Source organism: Microchirus variegatus (genome assembly GCF_963457635.1).
Source record: "Microchirus variegatus genome assembly, chromosome: 14".
In the NCBI taxonomy this organism is placed as follows: domain Eukaryota; kingdom Metazoa; phylum Chordata; class Actinopteri; order Pleuronectiformes; family Soleidae; genus Microchirus; species Microchirus variegatus.
The window spans coordinates 7,796,020-7,823,040 of NC_139815.1; the positions used below are offsets into that span (position 1 = coordinate 7,796,020).

The window sequence follows — 27,021 nt, forward strand, 5'->3', positions numbered from 1 at the left end:
GATAACAGAGGAAAAGCAGCTCGGTTTGACTAACATGACCCTGCAGATGATCAAACAATGTTGCCAAACCTTGAAACGGTGCTTATCGCTCTGTAGATAAAGGGATCAAAGGGAGAAACCACAGTGTATGAGCGCTTCTCTCTGTGTTTGTGTGTACTTGTTTTACTGGATTTGTGGGCTCCTAAAGCTACAGACTAATATACTTGTGTGCTCACTCAGACAGCTTTTAAGGGTTAGATTCAGTTACGGTAAGAGTGAGGGTTAGTTGAGAAGACAGAGAGATGTTGCAGGCTGCTTAAGATGACACGTAAATGAAAAGAACGAGTAAATATAGATGACAGAACGAGTAGGCACACACTGAGAGATTTGTCACCAGCAGGTAGCATCTCTGGAGTGAGGAGAGTGAAACAAGATAGTATGTGTTAATAACCAGGACCATGGCTTTGCTCTGTGTGTGATACAGTGTCGGAAAACCTGTAACAGACTGAGTCTTTTTCAGCGTTGACAGAGCAGCGGTTTGCAAACAGCAGCTGTTCCCACACTCAACCTGTTGTTGAGCGTTATGTCATGAAATAAAGACTTTAGTGTTTACTTAAAGTACAGGTGTTTTTAAGTGGAAACTTCACTGAAAGGGAAAAGTTTGTCATGAGAAACGTGTGGTTCTTGAAGACTGTGTTGGTGTGATTTGGCCAGCTATAAAATTGTTCCAACAACAATCATGAAAGTGGTTTGTCCGATCAATAAGTAGGCTCTTCCAAAATTGGTCTCAAGCAAAAGCATGAGACATTGCAGTACTACGTAATATAAAGTATAATATTGACTTCCTGTTGCGCAATGAAACTACAGGACGGGATTTATTTTTATAGCTTTATTATTTTACTAGGAAGTCACACTGAGATTAAAATCAAGTCCAAGACAGGGCCATTTAGCATCATACATGCAGTTGACAGCTGCAACTCACGATTATTTACATAATCGATAATCTGTCGAGTATTATTATTATTAGTATATCTCGATTAATCGGTCCTTAAAATGTCAGAAAATGTTGAAAAATGTTGCTCAGTGTTTGTCAAACCTGGAAATGATGACGATCTCAAATGTCTTGTTTTGTCCACAAACCAAAATGATCCAGTTTTATGATTTCTTTGTTATGTGGAGCATAGAAACCAGAAAATATTCAAATTTAAGAAGCTGAAACAATCAGAAATCTTGTTTTAGATTATCGATTATCAAAATAGTTGACGAATAATTCATTAGTGGGTTAATAATCGATTCAATGTTTCAGTCCTAATGCTGTAACAGCATAGAACATCGGAAAAACAATCAGTAACAGTGAATCACAAGACAATAAGTAAGCATTGATTTATCAACTCCAGATTTATCAACTCCAGAACAACATCATTCCATGGTAGAGAATGACAGAGAGAGAAGAGCCTGATCCATCATTTTATTGGAAGACTGAGTTGTTAAGTAGGAGCCTGAAGTGATGCCACAGGTGCTAGAAAGTATGTGTTTAAGAAGATAATAACAGGGCCCAGGGTCAGTGAGATTATTCCTGTAAGACTGTCCAGATCAGCTTCTCCACTGTAAGAATGTGCTTTGTTTTTGTTTCATTAGAGCTCAAGATAAAGCTTGTATTTAAGATTAAAGACTTCATGTTTTTGACATTTGACTATAACTGACACAGCCTGTGTTTTGGCTGTAATACTGCAGTGATAGAAACGAGTAAACCTTCCCCCTTTGAGGTTTGAAGTAATTGAACACTGTATGAGTCGTGGAGGACTTACAACAGTCCGACTCATCTGACCAGTCTCCACAGTCGTCGTCTCCATCACAGTGGTAAATGTCCAGGATACAGCGTCCATACGCACACTGGAATTCCTCCACGCTGCAGGTGGCTGTCATCACATCTGAGGCTGCACGGAGACACAGACATGTTAAACAGATGCTGAACAAGACGCTGCAGCATTTTGGTTGTTTGAGAAGCTCCAACCGTCATCTGCTGTCAGGAAACTACGCATGAAAAGAAGAGTGAGGCCCACCAATAACACTTTTTTTCATGCTCTGTAAGAAACAGGTCATATCAGATGTTGTCATAAGTTCACATGCTGGTCAGTAACCAGACTCCCACACTTTTCTTTTTTTTAGGTGTTGAGTCATGATGGTGCAGCCTAAAGACTCTTAGGTCAGAGACTTTTGCTTTTTGAAATGTATAAAAACATGGTGTTCAAGTATGGAAATATCCAATTTAGAATTCTTCAATTTAGAAACCCCTGTTACGATAAATGACTTGTCTTTTCAACCTGACACTCTGCTGCTCTAGAAACAAAGTTATCTGTCAGAAGTCTTAAAGCTCCCATAGAGTGGTTCTATCGCACAAATTATGTGAGTTATGGAGGTCTACTTACATACATTAACTTATTTTTATGGTCAAAAACCTCCTAGTTGCTGTAAACGAGCCTATCTAAATCTCTCCTCACTGAAGCTCTCGTCAGCTGCGCTGTTTCAGACTGAAATCTCACCCCCAGAAGACAGACTGTGTTGTGATTGGCCAGCCAACGAGAGCTTTCTCAACTGTCTTGTGACTGGCCAATACCTGGAAGTGATGTCATTAGCACACCAGATCTCAGAAGTGCAGCTCCCCCCTCTGGAACAGTGGATGCACTGCTAATCATTATCAAAACATTGTTTTAACAATGTTTAAAAATGGCTTTGTCGTGACTCCCCGCCGCGACACTGTCGCTCGTGAAACACCTCCACAACGGACATTCTTCTTCTGTGGTTAAATGTACGCAACCGGATATGCAGGAATTTCTGCTGTTCTGGAGACCGGATCCTTACGTCACAATTCCAGGCTTTTTCAGACAGCTTGCAGAGACCGAGAACACAATACAACCCAGCGTTCTCAGCAGTGGCTGAACTGTTTGTTTCGAAACTTTAGGGCTTCATAAACGAGGAAATGGCGTAGATACACGCCAAAAGAACAGCGTTAATTGGAATTCCGGTCTATGGGAGCTTTGATGAAACACTTGCATTGCGACATGTCTCATAAAAGTCATTTTTAAAACCCAGTTAAAACACACAGACACAAAGAATAACTCACGGCAGTTTTCCTCATCTGATCCATCCTTACAGTCCGTGTCTCCGTCGCAGTACCAGTGCTCAGCGATGCAGCTGCCGTCAGTGCAGCGGAATTCTTTGTCCGAACACTTGCGCATATCTGCGACACACAAGCCATAGTTATAAGACAGTGAGGATGAATGACGTGGTGTGGTGTGGTGCATGTTGTGTTCTTGTGCTTTTTCGGCGGTGCACCTACCACACTGTTCATCACTGTTGTCCCCGCAATCGTTGTCGCCGTCACAGTGCCAGAGGCTGCGGATACAATAACCGTTCTGGCAGTGAAACTCGTCCTCCTCGCACTCCCTGGGAGCTGCAGAGAGAAACAGAAAGGTTTCTAAAAGTACTGAGGATACAACAGAGGCAAAGAGCAGATCCTGTACAAGAGTGTGATAACAAGCAGCCGTCCCTGTGCTCTGCTGGCATTATAGTGAAAATTGGACTGACGCTGGGGAAACTGGGGCCTTTTATGTCTGGCTCAGATCAAAGAGCTGAAGAAAAAAACTGATTTTTCACTCCATAAACGCACTGAACTGTCCCAGGGCTGCAGGTCCACACCTTTAAAGACTCCTGCGGTTCAATCTCTGAACATCTGCACAAAAGGCATCAGTTGGACAGCTACAACAAAGAAATGCAGTGAGGAGGAATAAAATCTGTTCGAGCATGCATACGCGTCTATCTTCACAGTTGCTGACTGATCAAAGGGAAACATTTGCGACGGGAAAATAACTATTTATACGACTATTTTTCCAGGGCAACTACAAACACTAACAAACACTGAATCGCTGCATTGCATGGAGTGATTTTAAAAATAAAAACACATCTTCATCCTTCAGGGAGTCGAGAATTAATGTTGGATGGACAGTTCAAGCATATTTTCTCATATATCTCCTCGTCTCCATTGTTAATCTGTCAATCAAACACTTGCAATCCAACTCAAACAAAACGCACTGCACATCATCATAGAGAAATCTGAATATTTTGTTGGATACTGATTAGAAAAAAAAAAATTAAATATAGCACTGGGTAGATTGTTGTGATTTATTGTGATTTAACTGCATTGATAATTGCAATTTTCTTTCCTAACTTAAACCAATATTGAACCCCAGTCTCAAAAAAAGTCTTACTTCCAAAATAAAAGCACATCATAATATTAGTCAATCTAACATTACATTACTGGGACAATGGTACATAATAAGTGCCTGTTTACTGAGCTAGAAAATAAAATAAATGCTGAGCCAAAATGAACAGGGCAAATTACCATGAAATTATCATACTTCAAATTAAACTAAATACCTTTCAAAAACATGGATTGCCGATAACAGCCATGATTATGTAAGATAAATGTATTTACACAGTTGTCTAAAGAAAATCAAGATATAATAAGTTTCCCCCAACCCCCATTAATATTACTGTGACCATTAAAACCTACTGCAAGGAACTGTGCATTTATGTGTATTATAATAATAAACATAATACACATTTTAAGTTTAAATTCATCACAATATGTTTCAAACCCAACATTTCTTGACTATGTGTTAATCAATTCTTAATGTAATTCCCTTTTGGAGGGTTCCACCTGGAACCCTTTTGGAGGGTTCCACCAAGAACCCTTTTAAAACCCTTTATTCAGGAAAGGGGTTTTAAAGGGATCTCTGGATCAAAATGGTTCTTACTGGAACCATTAGTGTTACTAAGAACCCTTGGAAAACCCTTTGTTCAGGAAAAGGGTTTTTCAGAAGCAAATGGTTCCAGGTAGAACCTCAGCCCTTGTAGAAGAACCCTTTTGGAACCCTTATTTCTAAGAGTGTATTACTTTTTAGCAAAATGAGCTGAGCTGACTATGTGGCTGTGAGGTGAAGGTGTACAGTCTGCCCTGATTAAAAAAAAATAAAAATAATAATAAGTTCCTAATAAACTAACATTCATTTTACCAAAACTGAGATCCAGCAGCTTGTTTTCTATTGAATAATGGTTGCCATGGGTTACAACATGTTGTTAAATGTTGTTCCACAAGACAGTTAACCTTAAGATGGGAGATTAGACACATTTGTCATTCATAACAACGGCCGTGACAATACAGTTAAAGAGAAGTCACTCCCTTCACTGAGCCGTCAGTGCTGTGACATTGACAGTTATTCACTTTCAGACCCTTTCATTATCTGAACAACTGCACATTTTCTTCTTTAATCACACCTGCATTGATAAAAAAACAAAGGATTTTCAAAACACTGCCTACTACTGTTACGGCCACAATCGATGGCAAAGCCGAGCTATGCTCTCCTGGGGCCCAAGTAAACAGCTTCGTCAAGGAGAACCAATGATGGATGGCTGCTGGCAGGAGGTAATCTATAATTTATCACCATCGTGTGCGAGTGCTGGACAGCTGAGACAAACTAAAAGAGATAAGCAGAGACAGAAGCAGAAGGCTGCTCGCTGAAGAGAGCGACAGAAGATGAAGCTTGTCTTTATTTCAGTGCGATCTTTCCCAGCCACTCTACTTCTGAATTACAAATATGAGTGACATGGCATGAGGCTTCACGTGGGCCTCTGTGTGTGCACTTGTATCATGGACCTTGTCAGGAGACCAAAACCTGGTCCTAACGAGGCAGAACCTCATTTCTGAGGAAATGTGGTTAGGTTAAGGTGAGGGTTAGGCATTAACTGTTGAAGCCTTTGCACACCGGACGAGATGCAAATATACGGGCCGAAAATATGGATAATTTCAATGCAAATTACAACACACCCTGCCATAATGCAGGGTCCAAGGAAGACCAGCAGCAAAAAAACTGTACATGTTTTATAGTTATCTGGAATGTGGATTTCAGTATCCATGTAAAAAAAATATACATTGTTAACTACACTCTTAGAAATTAAGATTCCAAAATGGTCCTTTTAAAAGGGCTGAGGTTCTACCTGGAACCATTTGCTTCTGAAAAACCCTCTCCTGAAGAAAGGGTCTTTCAAGTGTTCTTGGTAACACTAATGGTTCCAGTAGGAACAATTTTGAGCCAGAGAACCCTTTAAAACCCCATTCCTGAATAAAGGGTTTTAAAAGGGGTTCTTGGTAACACTAAGGGTTCCAGGTGGAAGCTTTATAAAAGGTTCTACCTGGAACCAAAAAGGGTTCTCCTATGAGGACAAGCCGAAGAACCCTATTTGGTTCTACTTAGCACTTTTTGTTCTAAGGGTGTAGGAGAGTATTCAGGACAGTTTACATGATATTGTATATTATGTTCACAGAAACAAGAGTATTAAAATGATTGTTCATTCAGTTTTCCACGTTTTCTTATTTTTATAATCCATCAGTTTACATACTAGGGCTTCTTTTAAAATAAATTATCATCTTCGCAAAACTATATAAATATATATATTTTTTTTTTTACCAAAGATGTAGAGCATGTAGGTAGAGCATTTTCAGATAGTAGATAGAAAATGATAGTGTCTGTTCACATAAATAACAATAACAACAATAACATGCAATGTCCCCTTTCCATCAGTGTAGATGGTTCTAGTACTGTATATGTGTGAGGTTTCAGAAATCAGCTTGTGATTTCTACTGATACTGGGTCAATTATACCTACATGCCTGAGTATGACTACATGCAAGTGGTTTTATGTAAATTTTAACGATAACACCTCGTAGTCAGCCTTCACTAGACTTTGAGTTTGATGCTAAAATACTTACGCTAACATTTTTTTTCTTCATGAAAACGAATAAAATGAAAAAGAAAAAAAACATTGTAGGATCCCTTCAATTTGGTTATTCAAGTGAAGAAACCAATGTGTGTGTGTGTGGACAATATATCTTGATTTTGGACAATACAACCTCAACTGACCTCACCCACACTGACCTGCTCTCCCCCACAACACTATTCAAAGAGGAAAAAAAGCTCAAAGGCAGCTCCAAATGACAATTTAGTTTTACCTGCACTATTTAGCCCACACTCATTTAACACATTATTCATCTTGAAAGAAAATCAATGATTTTCTCCATCTCTCTGCCCGTGCTCCCTCTCCTCCCGCTGGTGAGGTAAACAGAGGGAGGTCAGAGGTCAACAAAGCCTCAAGCTCATCATTCACACAGCAGCCAAATCTAAAAGGGCAAAGGGCAGTGGAAGTCATAAACATGAAGGTGTGTGTGTGTGTGCATGTTCGCGTTCAAACACACACACACATCAACCATGAAACACACCTCAGTCAGCCCACATGTTCCTCTGAAAGTTTGACAACTACTTCAGCTCCAACCGAGCATTGAGAGTTGTCTCCCCGGTCTGTAAATAATGAAATAAAACTACTGCATGGTGAGGAGAAACAAAACATATAGTGGAGGACAGAACAGGGTGAAAAAAAAAGAGAAAGAAAGAATCATGAAATAATAAGTAGTTTGGGGAACCGGGGAGGGAGGAAAATTTACTGGGCATGGAGATGAAAAATTCATAGCCGGCTTCCTCATCATGAAGTGATTTGGTGTGTGTTGGGTGCTGATAGAGTATGTGGGTCAACCCCGGAGTGTAAGAAAGCTGAAGAACTGACATTGCAGTTAGCAAAGACGATCCCAGTTAGCTCTCAACACACACAGGTGAGTTTGGCAACATGATCAGACACACTGTCAGCTGATTTCACGAAAATCTAATGGTCGATGTGTAGCTGACAAGCTAGCTGATGGCATTTTTCAAAATGTCAACAGTTTCACGGTATACAACAGTATTTGTTTATGTATGAGCACGAGTGAGTGCTCCTTCATATTAACTACATATATTCTTGGTTCACTCAGATGTGTTTTCACATACACATATGTACATGAAACCTATGCTGCGGTCTTGGACAACATAGCTAGCTAGCTTGTAGTTAGCTGCCAGCCAGCAAGCGCAGGCTAACCCTGTTATAGGCATTCAAGCGACTTGTTAGGGGCATATGTTGGCTTCAGGTTGACTTGCTCACGTGTCCCGGCTAGGTTTATCTATAAAGGTAAGAGTGAATATCTGGCCACTTCTGGCTAATATCACCTACCCAATCTTTTATGGAAGCTGGGTCAGGCAGACTATTGCCGGCTATCGGCTAGTACTAATTTATGTAGGTATTGTTAGAAGTCCTTAATCGACGAAACAAAAGAGCATATTCAGAATTATTTGGTGGAGGACCATGGACATACATGCTCTTCACTTATATGTCTATTTATATGCCAGTTTCAAAATGTAAATCAGGCTTTTTGCAAATCATATCCCAGGTTGGCTCAACAGTTTATGCATAATCATTCTAAGAGACAGAAAGTTGGAATAATGTACACACAGCAGTAAAACTAAAATCAAAACCTCTGTGTAGGAAAAGGTAATTGCTCAGTGGATCCTACATACAAACTTTTCATACACAACAATACTCTTATTTCTTTTAATTCGTCCTATTTCTATCTTAATTTTTAATTAATCTACTTTGTATTATTATTACAAAAATAAGTAATTACCGCAACAAGCTGATGCCTGAGCGATCATTGTCATACTTTAGAAGAAAACAAAGTATGCAAATGTAGATCAGCTTCTTCATTGATAGATCGTGTCACTGTAAATCTATGAGTTTGACCTAGGTTCAGTGTTTCTCTATCTTGCTCGTATAAGAACATTGCAGTAATGGACCAGCTCATCTAAATGAGTAAAGTAGCTGTGTTTCTCACTCAGGTCTCTCCCAACTTAATCAACGTGAAATAATACATGACCACTTCCTAAGTCAGAATGACCAGAGGCTCTCATAATGCCGCCTCATAATCTGCAGAATTAACAAAACTTTGAAGAAGTAGGGCACATACTCCTGCTAGGTAAAGACACATAAACAAGGCAGCCCACTCCTGGTCTTGCACACTATGGGCCATGGCTTGGTAGACAGCTGATGGTTATTTTGAAAGAAGTAAACATGCACACACCCCCAATAAAAATAGCTACGTACTGAGCATCAAGGTCAGTAAATGTATTGAGTGGTGAACATGGGAGTGCTGACCTCTCGTACTGTAAGTGTGTGAGTATATGTGTGTCGGTCAGAATACCATGAAGCACAAGGCCACTACAAACATCTGTGTGTGATAAAAGTGTGTGTGAGAGAGAGACAGAACATGACACTTACCAACACAACTATAAGTGACTGTGTTGAGTAAGTGTAGAGGAGGGTGACTTACGACAGTCTTGTTCGTCGGAGTCATCCTCACAGTCGTTGTCGCCGTCACACACCCAGGAGCGCCGGATACATTTACCGTTGTCACAATGAAAGTCCAGTGGTGAACATGTGGGGAGCACTGCAAACAAACAGACAAACAACTTTGTCAGAACAGAAATAAACAAAGCGTGGAGGAGAGATGATAGGAAACAGGATTATAGGATCAAAGAAAAAAAACATCTGAATTACAAAACTGAATAACGAACGTGTACAAATAAAAAAATGTCTCTCCAACTGTCAAAAGGATAAATTATTGAAGGACTGATCTAATCTGACATTCAACATCTACATAAGTCCTTCATATATTTTAATATAGATTTTCCAGACATTTTGGTCAGTTCTATAACAAAAAAAAAAAAACACAACTACACAATGATGTTATGGATTATGGTTGAGCGATTTTGAATAAATAACTAATTGGGATTATTTTGACAGGAAGTTCAACTGCAATATGATTTGCGATATCAGGGGGAATGGTAATTTTTATGTCATTATTCTGTTCATTTTTATTCCAAAAACACATTTAAATTGATTAATGTGTGACATTTGTGCAGATTTTGGACAAACAAAGATGTTCTCATCAGTCTGTAGAATAAGATGTGTATAGATCGAGACAGCAATTAATATGAAATTATTTTTTTGACACACATTTTGCTTTTAACAAATATTGCACAATATGAACATTGCAGTAGACTGTATTGCGATTTCAATAAAAAAAATATTGTAGTTTAATTTTTTAATTATTCTGCTCCTTTCCTTCGAGTTCTTGTGTGTTGTTTGGACAAAGAAGGTCATTTGAATAGGTCATCTCAGGCTGTGTCAATAACATTTTACTACTTTTGGAATTTTAAATCAATTACTTGAACAAAACGGAACAATTTCACACAGCTATAGCTAATTTAGTTTTAGCCATAAAATTAAGTGTGATGAATACTTCACTGATATTGTTTAACGCAAGTCATGTTTACGTGCAGTGGCGCCGGAGTCCAGGCACCGTTTACCGTTAGCGCCATTGGCTACATTAGCCCCTTTTAGCGCCTACAGTCGAACTGGAGCGGTCTGTTTATTAAAGGAAAAGAGCAGCGCTACAAATAACCAGCGTACCCGTCTACTACGTATGTGTGCCTCTGTTTTTTAAAGTTTACCGCTACTTTAGAGACTCATTTTAACAATCCGGAGTCACGTAAACATGCCGTCGCGTGCGTCTTTTTCAAGTCAGTCGTCATCGAAACGTTGACACCGTTAACGCGCCCAGCACTAATTACAATAAAAAGTCAGGCTGCGACAGATCTAGTGAAATGTAGGGAGGTTTATTCTCTGTGCAACCTCAGCTCAGCCAGATCTGGACTCACAACACCTTCTCTCTGCCACCTTTTTACTCCGAGACCCAAAGAGCAGCTCCGCTCAGCGCATTCCTCCTTAACTTCATATCCGCTCTAAGTGCAGCATCTCGCTATCTAAGCAGACCCCTGAATGACTGGCGCTTTGTCATCCGCAGACAGAGCTAATTTAATTACAGGCCGGAGAGAGATGAAGGGAGTGGAGAGAGGGCCGCTAAGTCCTTACACTGGACTCTCACCCGCCTGTCAATACCACGCATGAAATATTGACGGAGCAGGGCAGATGGTATAAAATATGAATGACATCACACAGCGAGTTAACCAGCAAGGCAGACAGGCAGACGAGTCTGTGCTCAATGAATTAAGTAAGACCTTTTTTAGTGTGTGTGTGTGTGTGTGTGTGCTGGGGTGTGGCTCTGGTCTCCAGGGGAAGTGAAGCCCCACTGACCCACATACTCCTGCAATATTACATTATTCAGAAAGAAACACAAAGAAAAAAGAGAGAGAGAGACTCACTCAATAAGAAAACAGGACTCTCTCAATCCCGACATTTGTAATCCCTGTATTCTCCTCAACTTCCGATGAACTCTGCCTCAATTAAACACACTGGTGGTTTTTGTTCAGTTTGTGTACACCATTTATTCTTCAGAATTCAGCCAAATCAGTTTGTCTTTTACTCGGAGAGCCATTCAAATCTGTTCATGACAGTATACTCTTAGAAATAAAAGTGCTAAGTAAAACCATATTAGGTTCTTCGGCTTGTTCTCATAGGAGAAGCCTTTTTGGCTCCAGGTAGAACCTTTTTATACAGGTTACACCTGGAACCCTTTTGGAGGATTCCACCAAGAACCCTTTTAAAACCATTTATTCAGGAAAGGGGTTTAAAGGGTTCTCTGGATCAAAATGGTTCTTACTGGAACCATTAGTGTTACCAAGAACCCTTGAAAAACCCTTTCTTTGGGAAAGGGTTTTTCAGAAGCAAATGGTTACAGGTAGAACCTCAGCCCTTGTAGAAGGACCCTTTTGGAACCCTTATTTCTAAGAGTGTACTGTGCAAAAAGGAATATGAGAACTTATATAATATAGAACTTATATAATCTTCTAACTTATGTGCATGACATAAATAAATCAAGCAAAAAATTTTAGCACCATGAACACATGTTGTATCGATCGAAGTAACTCCTTTAAAGTAAAACGATGCATTTTAGGATATCAAGACAGATTTGTGAAAATGAGCTCTGCTCCCAAATCTCTTGGAAGAATAAAATTACTGAATATGACGACCAGGTGAAAGTCGGACAGAAACAAAATGTCTGTATAGCAGATTTAAAGATCAGGTTTCCAGAAAAACAGCTTTAAAGTTATAGTAATTCAGTACACTCTTAGAAATAAGGGTTCCAAAAGGGTTCTTCTACAAGGGCTGAGGTTCTACCTGGAACCATTTGCTTCTGAAAAACCCTTTTCCTGAACAAAGGGTTTTTCAAGGGTTCTTAGTAACACTAATGGTTCCAGTAAGAACCATTTTGATCCAGAGATCCCTTTAAAACCCCTTTCCTGAATAAAGGGATTTAAAAGGGTTCTTGGTGGAATCTTCCAAAAGGGTTCCAGGTGGAACCTTTATAAAAAGGTTCTACCTGGAGACAAAAAGGGTTCTGCTATGAGGACAAGCCGGAGAACCTTATATGGTTTTACTTAGCACTTTTATTTCTAAGAGTGTAGTATAAAAAGAATTGATTACCACATAGTCATGAAATGTTGGGTTTGAAACATATTGTGATATTGTGATGAATTTAAACTTAAAATCTGTATTATTATTATTATTATTATAATACACATAAATGCACATTTGCTTAGCATGTTTCTTGCAGTAGGTTTTAATGGTCACAGTAATATTAATGGGGGTTGGGGGGGAAAACTTATTATATCTTGATTTTCCAGTAAGAACCATTTTGATCCAGAGAACCCTTTAAAACTCCTTTCCTGAATAAAGGGTTTCTTGGTGGAACCCTCTGAAAGGGTTCCAGGTGCAACCTTTATAAAAAGGTTCTACCTGGAGCCAAAAAGGGTTCTCCTATGAGGACAAGCCGAAGAACCTTAGCACTTTTATTTCTAAGAGTGTATTTTACAGATACACATGTAAAGTCTTACATTTTTAACATCTGACTTACAATATTTTAGACACCAGAAAAGAATTATTATTCAAAAACAAACAATCAGAGTAATACATTTCAAATAACTGAGTTTAGATTACCTTTTCAATTGATTTCTGACACGGGTAAAAGTTCATATTCAGCTAACGTGATTCTTTTGAAGAGAAACCTCTGAACGCATAAAATAAGGTTCAACAGTAAACTATTATTTTAGCCTAGTTCCACAGTAGAATCATATGGCATCATCCTCTCTGTCAAACTGTACCTTGCATTCATCTCTGACTGCATGTCTGCAGATTTATGGCAGCGACAAACAGTGGCATTGCAACATTCCAATAAATAATACAGCTCGTCTGAAGAAGCAGAGGGCAAAGGGTTATAAAGGGACAAACACTGACTGACACACACACAGACAGACACGCAGACGTAAGCAAACCATTTGCTATGCAGGCCAAACAAACTACTTAAGTTAGTCACACACACACATACACACACACAGTGGGTTAGGCCTGCTCCTTATATCAGGTGCATCAGCAGGGAGCATGCTGGGAAGGTTGATGAGCTCTCTGGCAGCTTTGATCCCTGTTATCACACAGATTCTATTCAGCGCTGCTTTCTCACTATTACTGCATTCCTCTCAGCTCTCTCTCTCTCTCTCTCACACACACACACACACACACACAGGCTTTCCTAACCATAACTGGTTTGAACGTGTCTCGTCTGTTGAATCACAGGAATCATTTTATCAAGTGCTGTATTCTGCAGTCCCGGCACTTTTCCACCTCCTGTTTTATTCCTACATTTCCCAGGATGCATTTCAAATTCATAAAAGTGGGATCTTTGTGCTGGATACACTGGTACGACATGATGATGACGCTGACAGTTTTGTGCCGCAGTGAAAATCACATGAAACATCAAAGATGGTGTTATATTTCACAAACCAAGGATGTGCATCTCAAACAAATACACTAGGTGCACCTTACCTTGCCAGGTTTTTAGTCATTTGCAGAGACATGATAACTTTGCTTACGTCTCAACCCAGTCAGGCCAACTACGTGCTGCTGAGCTCTCATGTGCAAAAAAAACACCCACAATCCGACCTTCAGGAATGGGTTTTTCTCATCCGAGCTATAGAATTCCCACTTACATTCCAAAGATTGTCCCCCCACATACACACACACACCTGCCATCCCCATTATCATTGTAAGTTCCTCTCTCTGTCGGGTACACAGTAAAGCATGGATACTAGATATGAGCGGGGTTGGATTCAGACAAAAATAAAGAAATGATGGTCAGGCTCATGTCAGTTGATATTTCACATTGTTTCAGTGACAGAGTAAGATAATGTGAATTCAATGTGTTTGTTTTTTGCTTTATTGAGAATATGGTAATAAAACAAGTTAAGTGTTAGAGACTGATGAGTGACCTAGCATTTCTGTTTAGAACCAAGGTTTACTATTTATGACAGTACCTTGAATGCAACACACAGGCTATTGAAGCTATCCATGGTCAATGCTATACTTTTTCTTTCACAATATGTGGATTATGTAAATAGTTATCAGTGGTTACAGTGGTTACATAAAAACCCATTTAACAGATGGACCAATACTTAAAAACAGATGTTCAGATCAGTGTGAGAGGTTGATAGGCAGTAATCCTTAGATGAACCTTCTGGACTTAAAAAGAAAACTTTGATTATAAGCTCCTTGGATAAAATATTCTCTTAACTCATCTGTCCTGCTGTGGAAATCTTCAATTAAAAAACCTCAATCCAGGCTTCAGAGTTCAAGACTCCAGCAGTACATCAAAGCGAGCGTTAAAACCTTGTGAATATCTAACACATCCTCATCTTTTTTCTCAAAAAAAGAAGCAGAACTATTGTGTACCATTTTTCACTTTTCCTTTCAAACCTGATGAGACATAGTTAGTCTTTGTACAATATTGATTACAGATTTGAATGTTCATGTTCTTAACTGAAAGTGTCTTGCATCAGAAACCACACACATGCACACCAATACCATTTTGAATGCATCCTCAACAACAATGGACGGATGGATGGATGCATAAGTTCTCATGTATAATCTGATTCAGGACCCCATACTGATGTGATACAGATCTGTTTTTTAAATCCAAATTGGTGATCTGGTTTCTGGGTCTCCACAGGCCTGAAAAGATCAGATTCGAGAGTCACTTCAGACTGCTGCTCAAGGCCACTACGTTCAGATTACCAATGTTAATGGCCCCTCTTTACTGTGGAGCAGTTGAATCAAGTAGCACTAATGGGACCAATATATCTGCCTAAACGCTGCTTATCACACTAGCTCAACAGATGGAGGATGGACAGAAGGGAGAGAGAAACAACGGGGGAAAGGAAAAAAGATGACACTCTCTTTTACTAAAAAACAGATGTGGACTCCAGAGAATGATGCACAAACTCAACAAGAATACATCATCCAAGGAGCTTTAATGAAGGTTTGTTTTCGGTAAAAGTTCACCTTCAGATTGCTGTTGTGTCTAGAACACACATATATATCACAGAAGTGGTCTGGAGATCTTTTTTTTTCGAAATTTGGCTCCATGATAAATATCCAGAAGTTATTACACACAGACCAACTTTGTATGACTGAGCGCCATTGTAGCAGTTAAGGAAAAAATGGCTTCTTGACAGTGCTTCCACAGAGATGGAAAAAACAATTCTCTCAAATATAAACAAAAATACTTGAATGTGGAAATACTCTTTCTAAACCTCCAATATCCAGTCCAATATGAAAATCAAGACATTGTTTTGCCTTTCAGGTCATCGAAGAAGAATTTGACAGACGACAGACAATGTGAAAAGTGTCAGGGTGTCAACATTTTATTCTGCAACTTAAAGTTGGACTGAAATTATTTAAAAATCCCATATTATACCCTATTTCTCCAAGTTAAACTAGTTCCCTGGTGTCCTAATGAACATGTCTGTGACACGCTTTGGTCAAAATACCATAAGGATGAAGCACTATAGCAGTTCAATCACCCTGGGGACAGGAAATGATATCAGTCCGCATTGTGACGTCCCGAGGAGCGTGGAAGTCAACATCGCATGTTTTAGCTCCTGTACTTAGACTGAGGAGGGCCACAAAAACATGAGTGAGTCATTTTTTTCACACTTTGGCGACTGATAGGACCTCCAAAGTATTAAAATGATTAAAAAGTTGATTTTGCATAATATGGGACTATTAACAGAAGAGGTGCATGCATTTAGAGAGTGATGGTTGAGAAAAAAGTTGAACTTAGTGACCTAACTTCAACAGTAAAGGCAAAGTTAGACCGACAGGCTACAACCTTTACCTAGTGTGAAGCATTAAAGCAAAAGTCCACTTTTAGTAGTTTAGTAAAGCGAATACAATGTAGTTGCTGCCTCTACATGTCAACTCTCATATTAAAATGGCTGGGAAGAATATTTCACTGTTTGCATGGATTTAAATTGTATTCTTTTGAGAATTTAAAACTGTCTTCCATGTCCTGCCTGTCCAATGCAACCAAATCCCAGCCTTATTTTATGATCCTGACAGTCTTATCTGATTCTAGGCAGCTCTGGTTAGGAGCCAGTACATATTTCACTCTGTCAGAGAAGAGTGGTGCTGCCAGCAGTTTATCTTGGCTGTGTGTCTATCCCTAGCCTGTCTGATGGGCTTTCTCCGTTCTCCTCCACAACTCAGTAAACGGACCTCCTGCCTCGACTGCACCGCAGCTCTGTGTTAACGCCTAAATAACTCACTGCAGAATTAGATGTACCAAACATCTGAATCTACAGTCAGTCTTTAGGTTAAGGTTATGGCCAAAAATCCCATTATTATTATGTGACCAGCCATGAGAAAACCAGCAACAAGTTGGCCCAGCACAAAATGCGTCACAGAGGAAACACATGGCTATTTAGCTGCTGGGGAGGTTTGTTACTGCTACTGCTACTTTGAGAAGCGGTGTGTGTTTTCACAGATGAATGGACAAGGAAAAACGCATTGCAGAAGAACTAAATCGTGGCTGTTACAGCACAGATCTTTGGCTGTACTTCTTAACGAAGACAGATGCTTCTGGTTGTGCCAGCGCCGATCTATCTATTAGTGTAGCCGCAAACTTCCTCCGCAACAAACCGGTGGATTCTTTAGCGGCCGTAAGAGAGTGGCATAATTGGGCACCTTGAGGTGAACAGAGGTAAAGTAGCTAAGTCAGTATTGTCATGTTCGAACAGATGATCAGATTATTCGCTGTAATGGGACCATGTGAGCATCTGCTATGTGTGCGCTAGTGGGTGAATGACACAGCTTTGGGTATAGAGTATTGACTGTGATGCTAATGAATTAGCAACTAGCTGAGAGTTAGCACATCATCATCTCATTCAGCAACAGACTGATCTATCCACCCTACACCACAGAGCCACTGAAATGTATTTTATTTGAAATTAGAAACGTGTATCTATCTTTGAGCCTTCTAACTCTTAAGTATTTTACCTTTCTTATTTTTCATCTTTATGCAATTCATATTCATATTACATTTATTTTTCTCTGGGAACCCCCTGGGACCTCTCTCTTCATAGAACCCTTGTGGTCCCTATAGACCTGCTATTGATAACCATTGTTCAAACTATGACAATAGTTTCTGTCCTGTGGGCTAACAGATATCAGATGTCACTGACAGCTAGACCGCAGAGGGGGTTGGACTATGTAAATGTGATGATACTGTCACTTCACTCCCAGAAAGTGTAAATCTGAGGCTAAAACCAGTTTGAGGAGTGCCTACATTCAAATGTGCACATCTTTTTTCAAATAATTTCATCTCCATGTGTCAGACGTTGTTGGAAAGCTTAGAAATCACACTTTCAGAATGTGTAAATACTTAAGACATTTTTGTTTTTATTCCATGGCTGGGTAGTGGCACAAAGTCTTGTACCAAATTCAAGACATTTCTTCAAGGTGTTGAGATGCTATGTAATGGAGAATGATACAGATGAGTGGACGGACAACAAAATGCCAGCGAAACCCAAAACTCCCAAAAACTCACAAAACAAATACTATAATTTTCCTCCAGCACAAATACAAGACACAACATGTACTCATGGATCATCATTTCACCATGACATATAACCACTGCGTCAATTTCAGTGTTCCAAATAAAGCTGTCTAATGATGAAAATATTTTACTTGGAAATGCAGAGAGGTTGAGGTGAATTAAAAACATACAGATTGTAAAAAAAAAATATTTTTTTATAGTACTTTTTCCTCAATGAACTGCAAACATGCATGTGTAAGATCTGCAATGACACCGTAGTCAAATATTATTATGTTGTCATCAAGCAGACTAATGTGGAAACATTTACTTGTTGCCATGACAAATCTCAGGACACGAGTAAGTAACACTCAAGCACCATCAGTGACAACCCAATAATTTTCTTCTTAAGCAGCAAAATGACAGGAAATTCTCTACTTGCCCTAATGAACACATTATATGAGTATTATGATGATCTGTCACTGGCTGAATTAATTTATAATTTCAATAATGTGACCAAGCTTGTCCTTTTAACACCCACAGACGGCAAGTAATAAATAATCTCTTAGCATAATATTTCACTTCTGCTTGATGAAGGATAACAGGTTTTGCAGGTGTACAAGGATAGTGTCCAAAAAGTACACTTTCTAAAAGACCAAAAGTAGATCAAAATATATTGAGACCAAAGTCTCAATTTAAAAAAAATTCTTATGAAAGCAATCAAACTGCAAATGTCCGAATAAAGAATTTTTTTTTAATATTGTGTCTTAATTTTGTATCCCGTTGGAGCAACGAGTGTAGAAAAGGAATTGTGGTTGTGGTTGAGTTGCGAAATTCAATACTAGAATAATCACAATCAGAATTGTGGGTGATCAAGGACATTTAAAACAAATAATTAAATTAACTATGGCAATCACTAAGACATCCTTTGGAGAAAAACAAACCTGTACCCTAAAGAATTGAAAACAGAGGGCTGCAGGTTATAAAAACAAAGCAGGTGATAAACATGCACACACATGAATTCTGGCACACGAAAAACGATTCAACCAAAACAAACAGGTGTGGTTGACACAATTCATATTACACAATTTGACTTCTTGAGATTAAACCAAAGACAGTTTTCCTGGCATTAGGAAAAAAATTATTATTACGTTAGTCCACTAAAACAGGAGTTAGTTAGTTCACTGAAATCGTATAATAAATCTCAAAATCTCAAAAAAACGAACTATCTAATTAACAAATGAATATGACATACACTACTGTTCAAAAGTTTGGGGTCACCTATACAATTTTTTTCGTTTCCATTAAAAGTCACACTTTTATTCATCAAAAGAGTTGCAAAATGAATAGAAAATATAGTCAAGACATTGACAAGATTAGAAATAATTATTTTTATTCAAAATAAATTTGCTTTCGTCAAAGAACCAGCAAATCTGTTTTCAGCTGTGCTAACATCATTGCACAAGGGTTTTCAAGGGTTTTCAAATCACCCAATAGCCTTCTAACGTGATTAGCAAACACAATGTACCATTAGAACACTGGAGAGATGGGCCTCTATACCGAGAGATGGGCCTCTGGATACTCTATACATATTTCATTAAAAACCAGACGTTTGCAGCTAGAATAGTCGTTTGCCACATTGTATAGAGTGTATTTCTGATTCTTTTCATGTATATTAATTGAATCAAAAATACGGACACATTTCTAAGTGATCCCAAACTTTTGAACGGGAGTGCACCTACAGTCTACAGTTAAACTAGAGTCAGACCTGAGCAGGCCTGGACGCTCCACGAAAACCACAACCTCATGCTAAACTTGAAAGGGATGCTTACTATGTTTAGGCACCTGAAAAACTGAATTCTCAGCATCAGTTAATTAGCATTTTCATCAATAGTTCCATCTGGGGCTGTGACTAACAAATGATCAAAGATTATTCGCAATTAGGCCATTAATTACTCAGTCAAACCCAACAACAAGCTCACCCTAGATGTTCTCAGAGCCAGCAGTGATGTCAGCACATTGTTTATTTTGTCTGGTTGTCAGAATTTCTAAAAGACTTATTGCAGTTCAGTAATTAGAAAATGCAGCAAAATAAATTGAGGTCGAGGGCAAACACGAAAGCAAACACACTCGGCACACTTATCCCCACAGCAGTCAGTGGACGACTTATACCTAAAGGAAAGTGTTTGAAGTGTTTTCATCTATGACTAACACTTTTTCACACCTCCAGGCTTGCTCTCTTTGCAATCCCCTCTCTATTCCCCTACTTCATTTTTTTGTCCGTCTGATTTGACTACTCCTACACCTTGGTTGACCTCAAATTCAAGGACTTTTCAAGGACATTCCAGGACCAATTCCTTCAAATGCAAGGACCCAGTGTGCTGACATGGGTTAAGATGAAAGGGCAACTTCTAAGTGCCACTTTGCCCATGGTGTCCACCTTTATTGATTTGCAGCACACTGAATCTGGCCACGTGATTGTCCTTGGGATCTTGGTCAAGCCAGTCTTCGTGATTTTCTTTTATGTGCCAGACATCTTGGAATTTGTGTTTCCCGGGGATCATGTAACGGCGGAGAGAGACAGTGCACAAGTGTCCACAAAAATTTATGAATCAATGTGTGTTCTGCTCGGGCCTAGTCGACGTACAGCAAGCAATGTAGGGCGCATGAAACACTAGGTGGCGTCATAAGAAACCTAAATATCAACATAATGTCTTTCTTGCGCAAACTTTAAGCACTTTTAATGATCCAGGTCTAAACTTTCAAAGTCCTTAAATTGCCATCCATCCATTATCTACCACTTTATCCTCCACCCTCTGGTGGAGGATAGTGGGTCATGTGAGGGTGCTGTACCTACCTCACATGACAAAGGGCGATAGGCAGGGTACACCCTGGACAGTTCGCCAGTCCATCGCAGGGCCACACATAGAGACAAACAACCATTCTCTCACACCTACGGTCAATTTAGAGTGACCAAATCACCCAATCCCAAAATCTGCACGTTTTTGGACTGTGGGAGGAAGCCGGAGAACCAGGAGAAAACCCATGCACACACAGGAAGAACATGCAAACTCCTTGCAGAAAGGCCCTTGTTCCAACCGGGGCTGGAAGTTGTCCCAACCAGGGCTCGAACCCAGGGAGCCGGGGTCTTCTTGCTGCAAAGGCGTGATCGCCAACCACTACACCTATGGGCCCAAGTCCTTGAATTGGTTTTTCCCAAAGATGTTCAAGTAGCCATAGTAACCCTGTTAAAAGGAGCTTTATCTCCATCCAGTCAAGCATATTAGCTCTGTATTAAAAGTAATATGTGCCCTCCATATCTTTAATAAAGGAGGATGATTTGAGTATTAATTCACCAACTCGTTTATGGGCTTCTCTTATATATCCCTTTTGTCCGCCTCCGAACAGTCCTTTAATCATCTCAACAAGTATGCTCTCCACCTTAACTGTGCAGGAAATAAGTATTTAGGGAGGAGTGAAGGACACACATAAAGAGAATGGGTGGAATATGCAAACAACAATACACAGTCAACATTTGAGACACAAAGCAAGACCAAATATACACCAAAATTAAAGAGGCAGAAAGATAGAAAAACTGTGTAAAGGCAGCAATTCAACCTCATAGTGAGAAATAAATTAGGAAGTCTCAGAGGGGAAGTGAGTTAAGTTGTCAGGTTCCCTCTGTTCAGAGGGCAGAGCGAAAAAGATGTGTCGAGGGAGAAAAAGATGAGAGAGGGAATGACAAATGGAGAAGAAGGGGATGGGGTCCTAATCTTCTCTGCTTTGCTTTTGGGTCAGCTGAGCTCCTGCAGTCACAGGACTTCTGTGATTGGCTCAGACTGCAGCTAATCGGTGGATTAAAGGGACAGAGGGTTGTTTTTTCTGTAAGAGAGTTGGTATCAATGCCCCAAGAGAATGCCTTGTGTGTCTTGTGCTTAAAAATCAAGTTAAGAAGCAACAGCAAACTGTTTTACAAAATGTATGTGTAAATAGGAATCAGCAGAGGTGGCAGTTTGTGATCTGAGATGATTCACAATTATCAAGTCATAGAAAATATAACAGGATACGAGTAAATTCCGACAGATATCTTGAAACGCAACTAATCAAGGGTCGTCAGGGAAAGAAAATGCACTTGTGTGTGTGCATTCGAGTGTATTATCCCAAACCTTTCAGACTGATGTGAGTCATCAGCAGAAGAAGCCATAGCTCAATCACATCCAGAGTATGTACACAGTATATCTCCCTTTCACACACATCTCGTCTTCTCACTTTAGCTGAAAGCATTTCATTTTTACAACCTCAGCTGCTTTCAACTAAGCAGGGCTCCGACAGTGAGTCTAATATGCATACTCACATGTGTGAGCGTGTGCGCTCACTCATTTTGCTCACTTCGATTCAAGTGAAATGCAGGGAGAGGGACTACTTGAATGATGATATAAAACAATGAGGGATAAGGAAGTAGAATGAGACAAATGGTAAAAGAAGATGTATAAATCTTTCAACGTTATCTGAAGTTACGGTTGTTATAAATATTCCCTTTCACCGCATGGTAATAAATTTGATTGCCTTGATCAGCGGGATGAGATGAGGAAACGAAGCGCAAGATAAGATATGAAAGAAGATAAAACACAAGAGAGGCTCAATTTGGTGGCTGGCTTTATCTACTTTTAAGGCATCTATAAAGTTAAGGAAGTCAAACTAGAATGCTCGAAAATATTTATTGTGGATAGAAAGTTGAAAAGAGGATGTCTCAACTGTCTTTTTCCCCATAAAGGGACCCTTAGTCTTTTAAACATGTCCTTAGTGATGGTTTGTATGTGTTCAGTGTGATTTTTGTTTTAGATGATTTTGTGTCGAAAAAAAAAGGAATCTCCCAGAATCTTGGTATTTCTACTAGTATGATGAACACAGCAATTGCCAATTTAGCCCAAAGGGTTCTGTTAATCAGTGTTATCTGCAATCCAAGGATTAAAAAGGAAAGTGAATTTGATTTGGTGCTATGTCCTGTTTTGAAAGCCACAATTCATGATGGCCCAGCATTTTATTCATTACAGCATTTTAAGCCTTACTCAAGTCTTGACCTGAAGTCACAATGTAAAGTCCCTGCACTGTGTTACTGTGTTGGAAAACTAGATCATCACTGAGAGCAACATCTTTGTCTCGAGATAAAGTGTTTTGACAATTCTGCTTTTGACAGTACTTGCTAACAGTTCACGTTGACAGACTAATCACCTTTCATGACAGAACTTCTGTGTGTTTGCTTCAAATTATATTGGATTAAAATCATCAAATGGGTTTTCAACTGATGGGACAAGATAAGACAAGCACATGCACAAGTAAATACCACAAAAAACAAAAAATACTGTAAAAAGGTTGAATTACACTTGATGTTGATGAATTGTATTTTGTATTTTGTTTAGTTTCACATAAATTTGCTATTTTTACTAAGCCTGATCACCCTCAGTTATATCTCCCATTAAAGGTCCCATATTATGTGAAATCAACTTTTTAATCATTTTAATATTTTTTGGGACTCTGGAGGTCCTACCAAACGATGACTCACTCATGTTTTTGTGGTCCTCCTGAGTCTAAGTACAGGAGATAAAACATGCGATGTTGACTTCTGCACTCATTGGGATGTCACAAGACGCTAAATTCCCGGAATTGTGGTCTCGCGGAGCTCCGCTTTGTCCTTAAAACACGCGAGAGTGCTGGCGAGGGCAATGGTATCTGAAAACCGGAAGTCCGTGAAACTTTCTATTCTTGGCTCCACAGTGCAGCACAGAGTTCTACACAAACTTCCGGCCTTAGAGGATTTATCTGTCCAGTGGATACATGTTATATAGGACGGCAATGTGCTGATCACCTTTGATTAAATGATCACTTTTCCAAATGCTGACTGCAGTTAGCTCCCAGTAGCCTCTGTGGCTGATGTAATTTCCTGTCCCTTAAGTTTCGTTTTACTTTTTTTTTTTCAAAGCATGTCACAGACATGTTCATTAGGACACCAGGGAACTAGTTTAAGTTGTAAAAATAGGATATCATATGGGACCTTTAAAGTTAAATGCTATTGTCTGCATTTCCTTTCCTGTAAGCAACCTTTTTCTGGTGCATATACAACCTACTCATAGAAGCAATTCAATGGGGGCAGAGAGTGGAAAGGAAGACGGGAGGTTTCACTAAAAACACAGTGTGAAGCAATATTAAGCAAAGCATCAGTCTTTTCATCACATTATCTGTCCTTCTCCTCATTCATTTACTATCCACTTCAGCCTTCCTCCTCCGAGTACACAGCCTTCAACGTGTCGAGCACTTGCCGACATTTCCATAGGAACCTGATTCACAAAGACACAGAGTGTACCTTTCATCTTCGTATGAGGGTTTACAGTATGTTTGCAATCTGGGGGGCCGTGAAACGAAATTTCAACGCTAATTATTGTCCTGTCCTTGTAATTTGTGAGCCTGTGACATGCTTTTCCTGCTCTCTTGTTAGTGAGGCATGAAAACAGAAATGATCATGATAATAACAGAGGTCAAGTGAACATTTCTGCATCAACTTCAGTCAGATCATTTAATACAATGTAATGAAGAATGTTAGCTTTTCTTTTTGTGCTTTATTCTGAAATGTATACCTGGATTTAATCTGACTTCACAATACACAGCTTGATTAATACAGATTACAAACCGGATAATGAAGTAAGGGTAAAATGAGTGCGAGTGAGATTTGGGTTCCATCTCCAATGATGTAGTAGTTATTTTGACAGACTGTGGTGGCTAACTTGATTGTACAACCTCTTGCTAGGAAATCTGAACTAAAGGAACAGAAAGAGATGAATACGTGCAGCCAGACAGTTTAATTTGCATTTGTGCTTTCTGCAAGACAAACTTCAGACTAGAATAAAAGAAAAAAAGATGCAGCTCCTGGCATTGTTTTGGCATCTGACAGGCCCTTAAAATCACCGATCTGTAACTAAAAAGGAACTTTCTTAATTGTATTTCTTGTCACAGCTACACTTGAAGCAGCACACACTCACCAACAGAGCATTGTGTTTCAATGTTTTTACATTGAAAGGGGCTGTTTTAAAAGCCAGTTCGGAACAAGGTGAAGATAAACAGGGGCAGTGCTTCTTCATTTTAAGGAGAAGACAGATAAAGGAGTGGCTCCAGGGTGTGGACGTCTTCAGGACACAGCTCATTCGGAAAAGCCCTCATGGTAGATGCTGAACAAACTGGTTAAGCTGCGTTTTAGGAAATGCCCTGAAAACCAGACATTCTGTGGAGGGGCTCAAAGTGTGAAATTAACAAAATGCAGGAGTCACTGTGGACGACGTTCACTTGAGATTCTTCTGCCAGCTCCTTGGCCTAATCCCTGGATAATGTCCAAGTGAGCTAATGTGAGAAGCAGCAAGAGAATCTCCAGATAATCCATACCAATGAATGGTGTGTGTCCAAGGACCCTTCCTTCTTCACGCTCAAGCCAGGCGCCGCCAACTCGCCTGGAATCTGCTGAATGATGATCCTGTTGTTGTGAACTCCTCTTACCCATACTGTGTCCCACTGCGTTCTTTTCATTGAAATGGCAAAGTGCAGAGCAACATCTGCAGTGTGAATGTCTGGAAACGGTATTCATTTGATCACACAGATTAGTTTGTGCCATAATCACCAAGCTCTAAATAAGCGAATGGGAGAAATTTGCAATCAGGTGGAGCCAGTGTATAACCGAAGCAATATTAATTTCTGCTGCGTTTTCCCAAATGAATCCGAATACAAGTCGTAATGGTTTTCATCACCATCCATTTTGTATTTAAGACGATTCCGACATCAACATACAAACACAATACATTCCGCACACAAAGACAGACAAAAACAGTCACAACTGCCGTCACATTTCCACATGATTCCAAAAACATAATTAGATCAGACTTTTACAAGGAAACCTTCATACACACAGCTGAGCTGACCACTGTGGCTTTCCTTGTATTGTCCTGAGAATTGAACACTCACAGACACAACACATTCCCTGAGATGATCCAGGACAACTGTGCTTTCTCTAGAAATTGTTAAAAATTGTCGTAAATGTTAAGTACCTCAAACATCAAGCAACATTTAAATGCCACAGGCTACACTGCTACAAAAGAGGTATTCTTCTGTGTGTGTGTGTGTCCTGACATGCTGTACCACTGTGTGTGGAAACTGTGCAACCATAAATCAAATTATTCACCGCGTTTATAACATTGCTAAAAACCATAAAATTTCACTCTTGGTTTTATGACCCAACTCAGTTAATTCAATCGGTGTAATAGAAGCACAGTCACATGGTCCTCCACACCGCTCAGTGATACGCACACAAGCAAACCCACGTATCACACTGTGAGTTTAAGGATTAAGCAATGTTCAAGCAACACACACACACAGAATTTCATTATTTAAAAATACCAATAGTTTTTGTTGCCTGAGGTAAAATCACTGACTCAGTTAGCTATAAACTAATAAACTCTAACAGCTGGACAACACTCAATCAAAAGACCCAGTGACGGAACATATAGTTTTAGTTTCTGAGGCACAGTGTTTGCACTTTTCTCTGAAGAAATTGCAAAGGAAGAGGTTGAAAAGGAAAGTGTAAGGTGTGGACCTGAGCTCTCTAAATTTCTTACATTCATTGTGTAAATGTGTAAGTCTGCTAATACTGCTTATACTTTGCTGATGTTCCAAGCAGAGTTTAGAATAGTACAGCACATAAGAAGTGTCCACTAAGAGATACTCAATTTATTTAGGTGTTCCAAACTTATCAATCTGCCCAAATTTAAAATGCATTTGCTGTAAGAGTTGACTGACTCAATGACATTAATCCAGACACTTCCAGAGTGAGGTTGAAAGTATTTTATGACCATCTTTGAACAAGGTTGCACTCGCCGAACATTACACAAGTATGGCCATAATTACTAAAACATTACAGCTTTAGTAATCAATGACAGGACACAACAGCAACATGAATCTTTGTACCATGTGCTCTGCAATTATGGGATTGACAGGAGTAAGTCCTGGAGAACGAGCAACAATGGGAACAAAGGATCGACCAGACAGTACTAATGGATTAGAAAGGTCCAACTCCAGCTCTGATATCCGTCAGCTGCTTCCATGTGTCCGTTTAAAAAAGTGATGTCTCGCAGATCAATGTGTGGC

General features: G+C 39.5%; 1 protein-coding gene across 2 annotated transcripts in view; it reads right to left on the bottom strand.

The window, feature by feature from the left end:
• The window catches only part of lrp4 (low density lipoprotein receptor-related protein 4), a 111,153-nt gene that overhangs the window by 33,945 nt on the left and 50,187 nt on the right, over window positions 1–27,021 (bottom strand). For both annotated transcript variants that reach the window (XM_083900649.1, XM_083900648.1), the window contains exons 3-6: window positions 9,286–9,402; window positions 3,320–3,433; window positions 3,104–3,220; window positions 1,788–1,916 (exon numbers count right to left, since the gene is read on the bottom strand). In XM_083900649.1, the coding sequence (XP_083756775.1) occupies window positions 1,788–1,916; window positions 3,104–3,220; window positions 3,320–3,433; window positions 9,286–9,402 (477 nt within the window). The remainder of the gene's footprint in view (window positions 1–1,787; window positions 1,917–3,103; window positions 3,221–3,319; window positions 3,434–9,285; window positions 9,403–27,021) is intronic.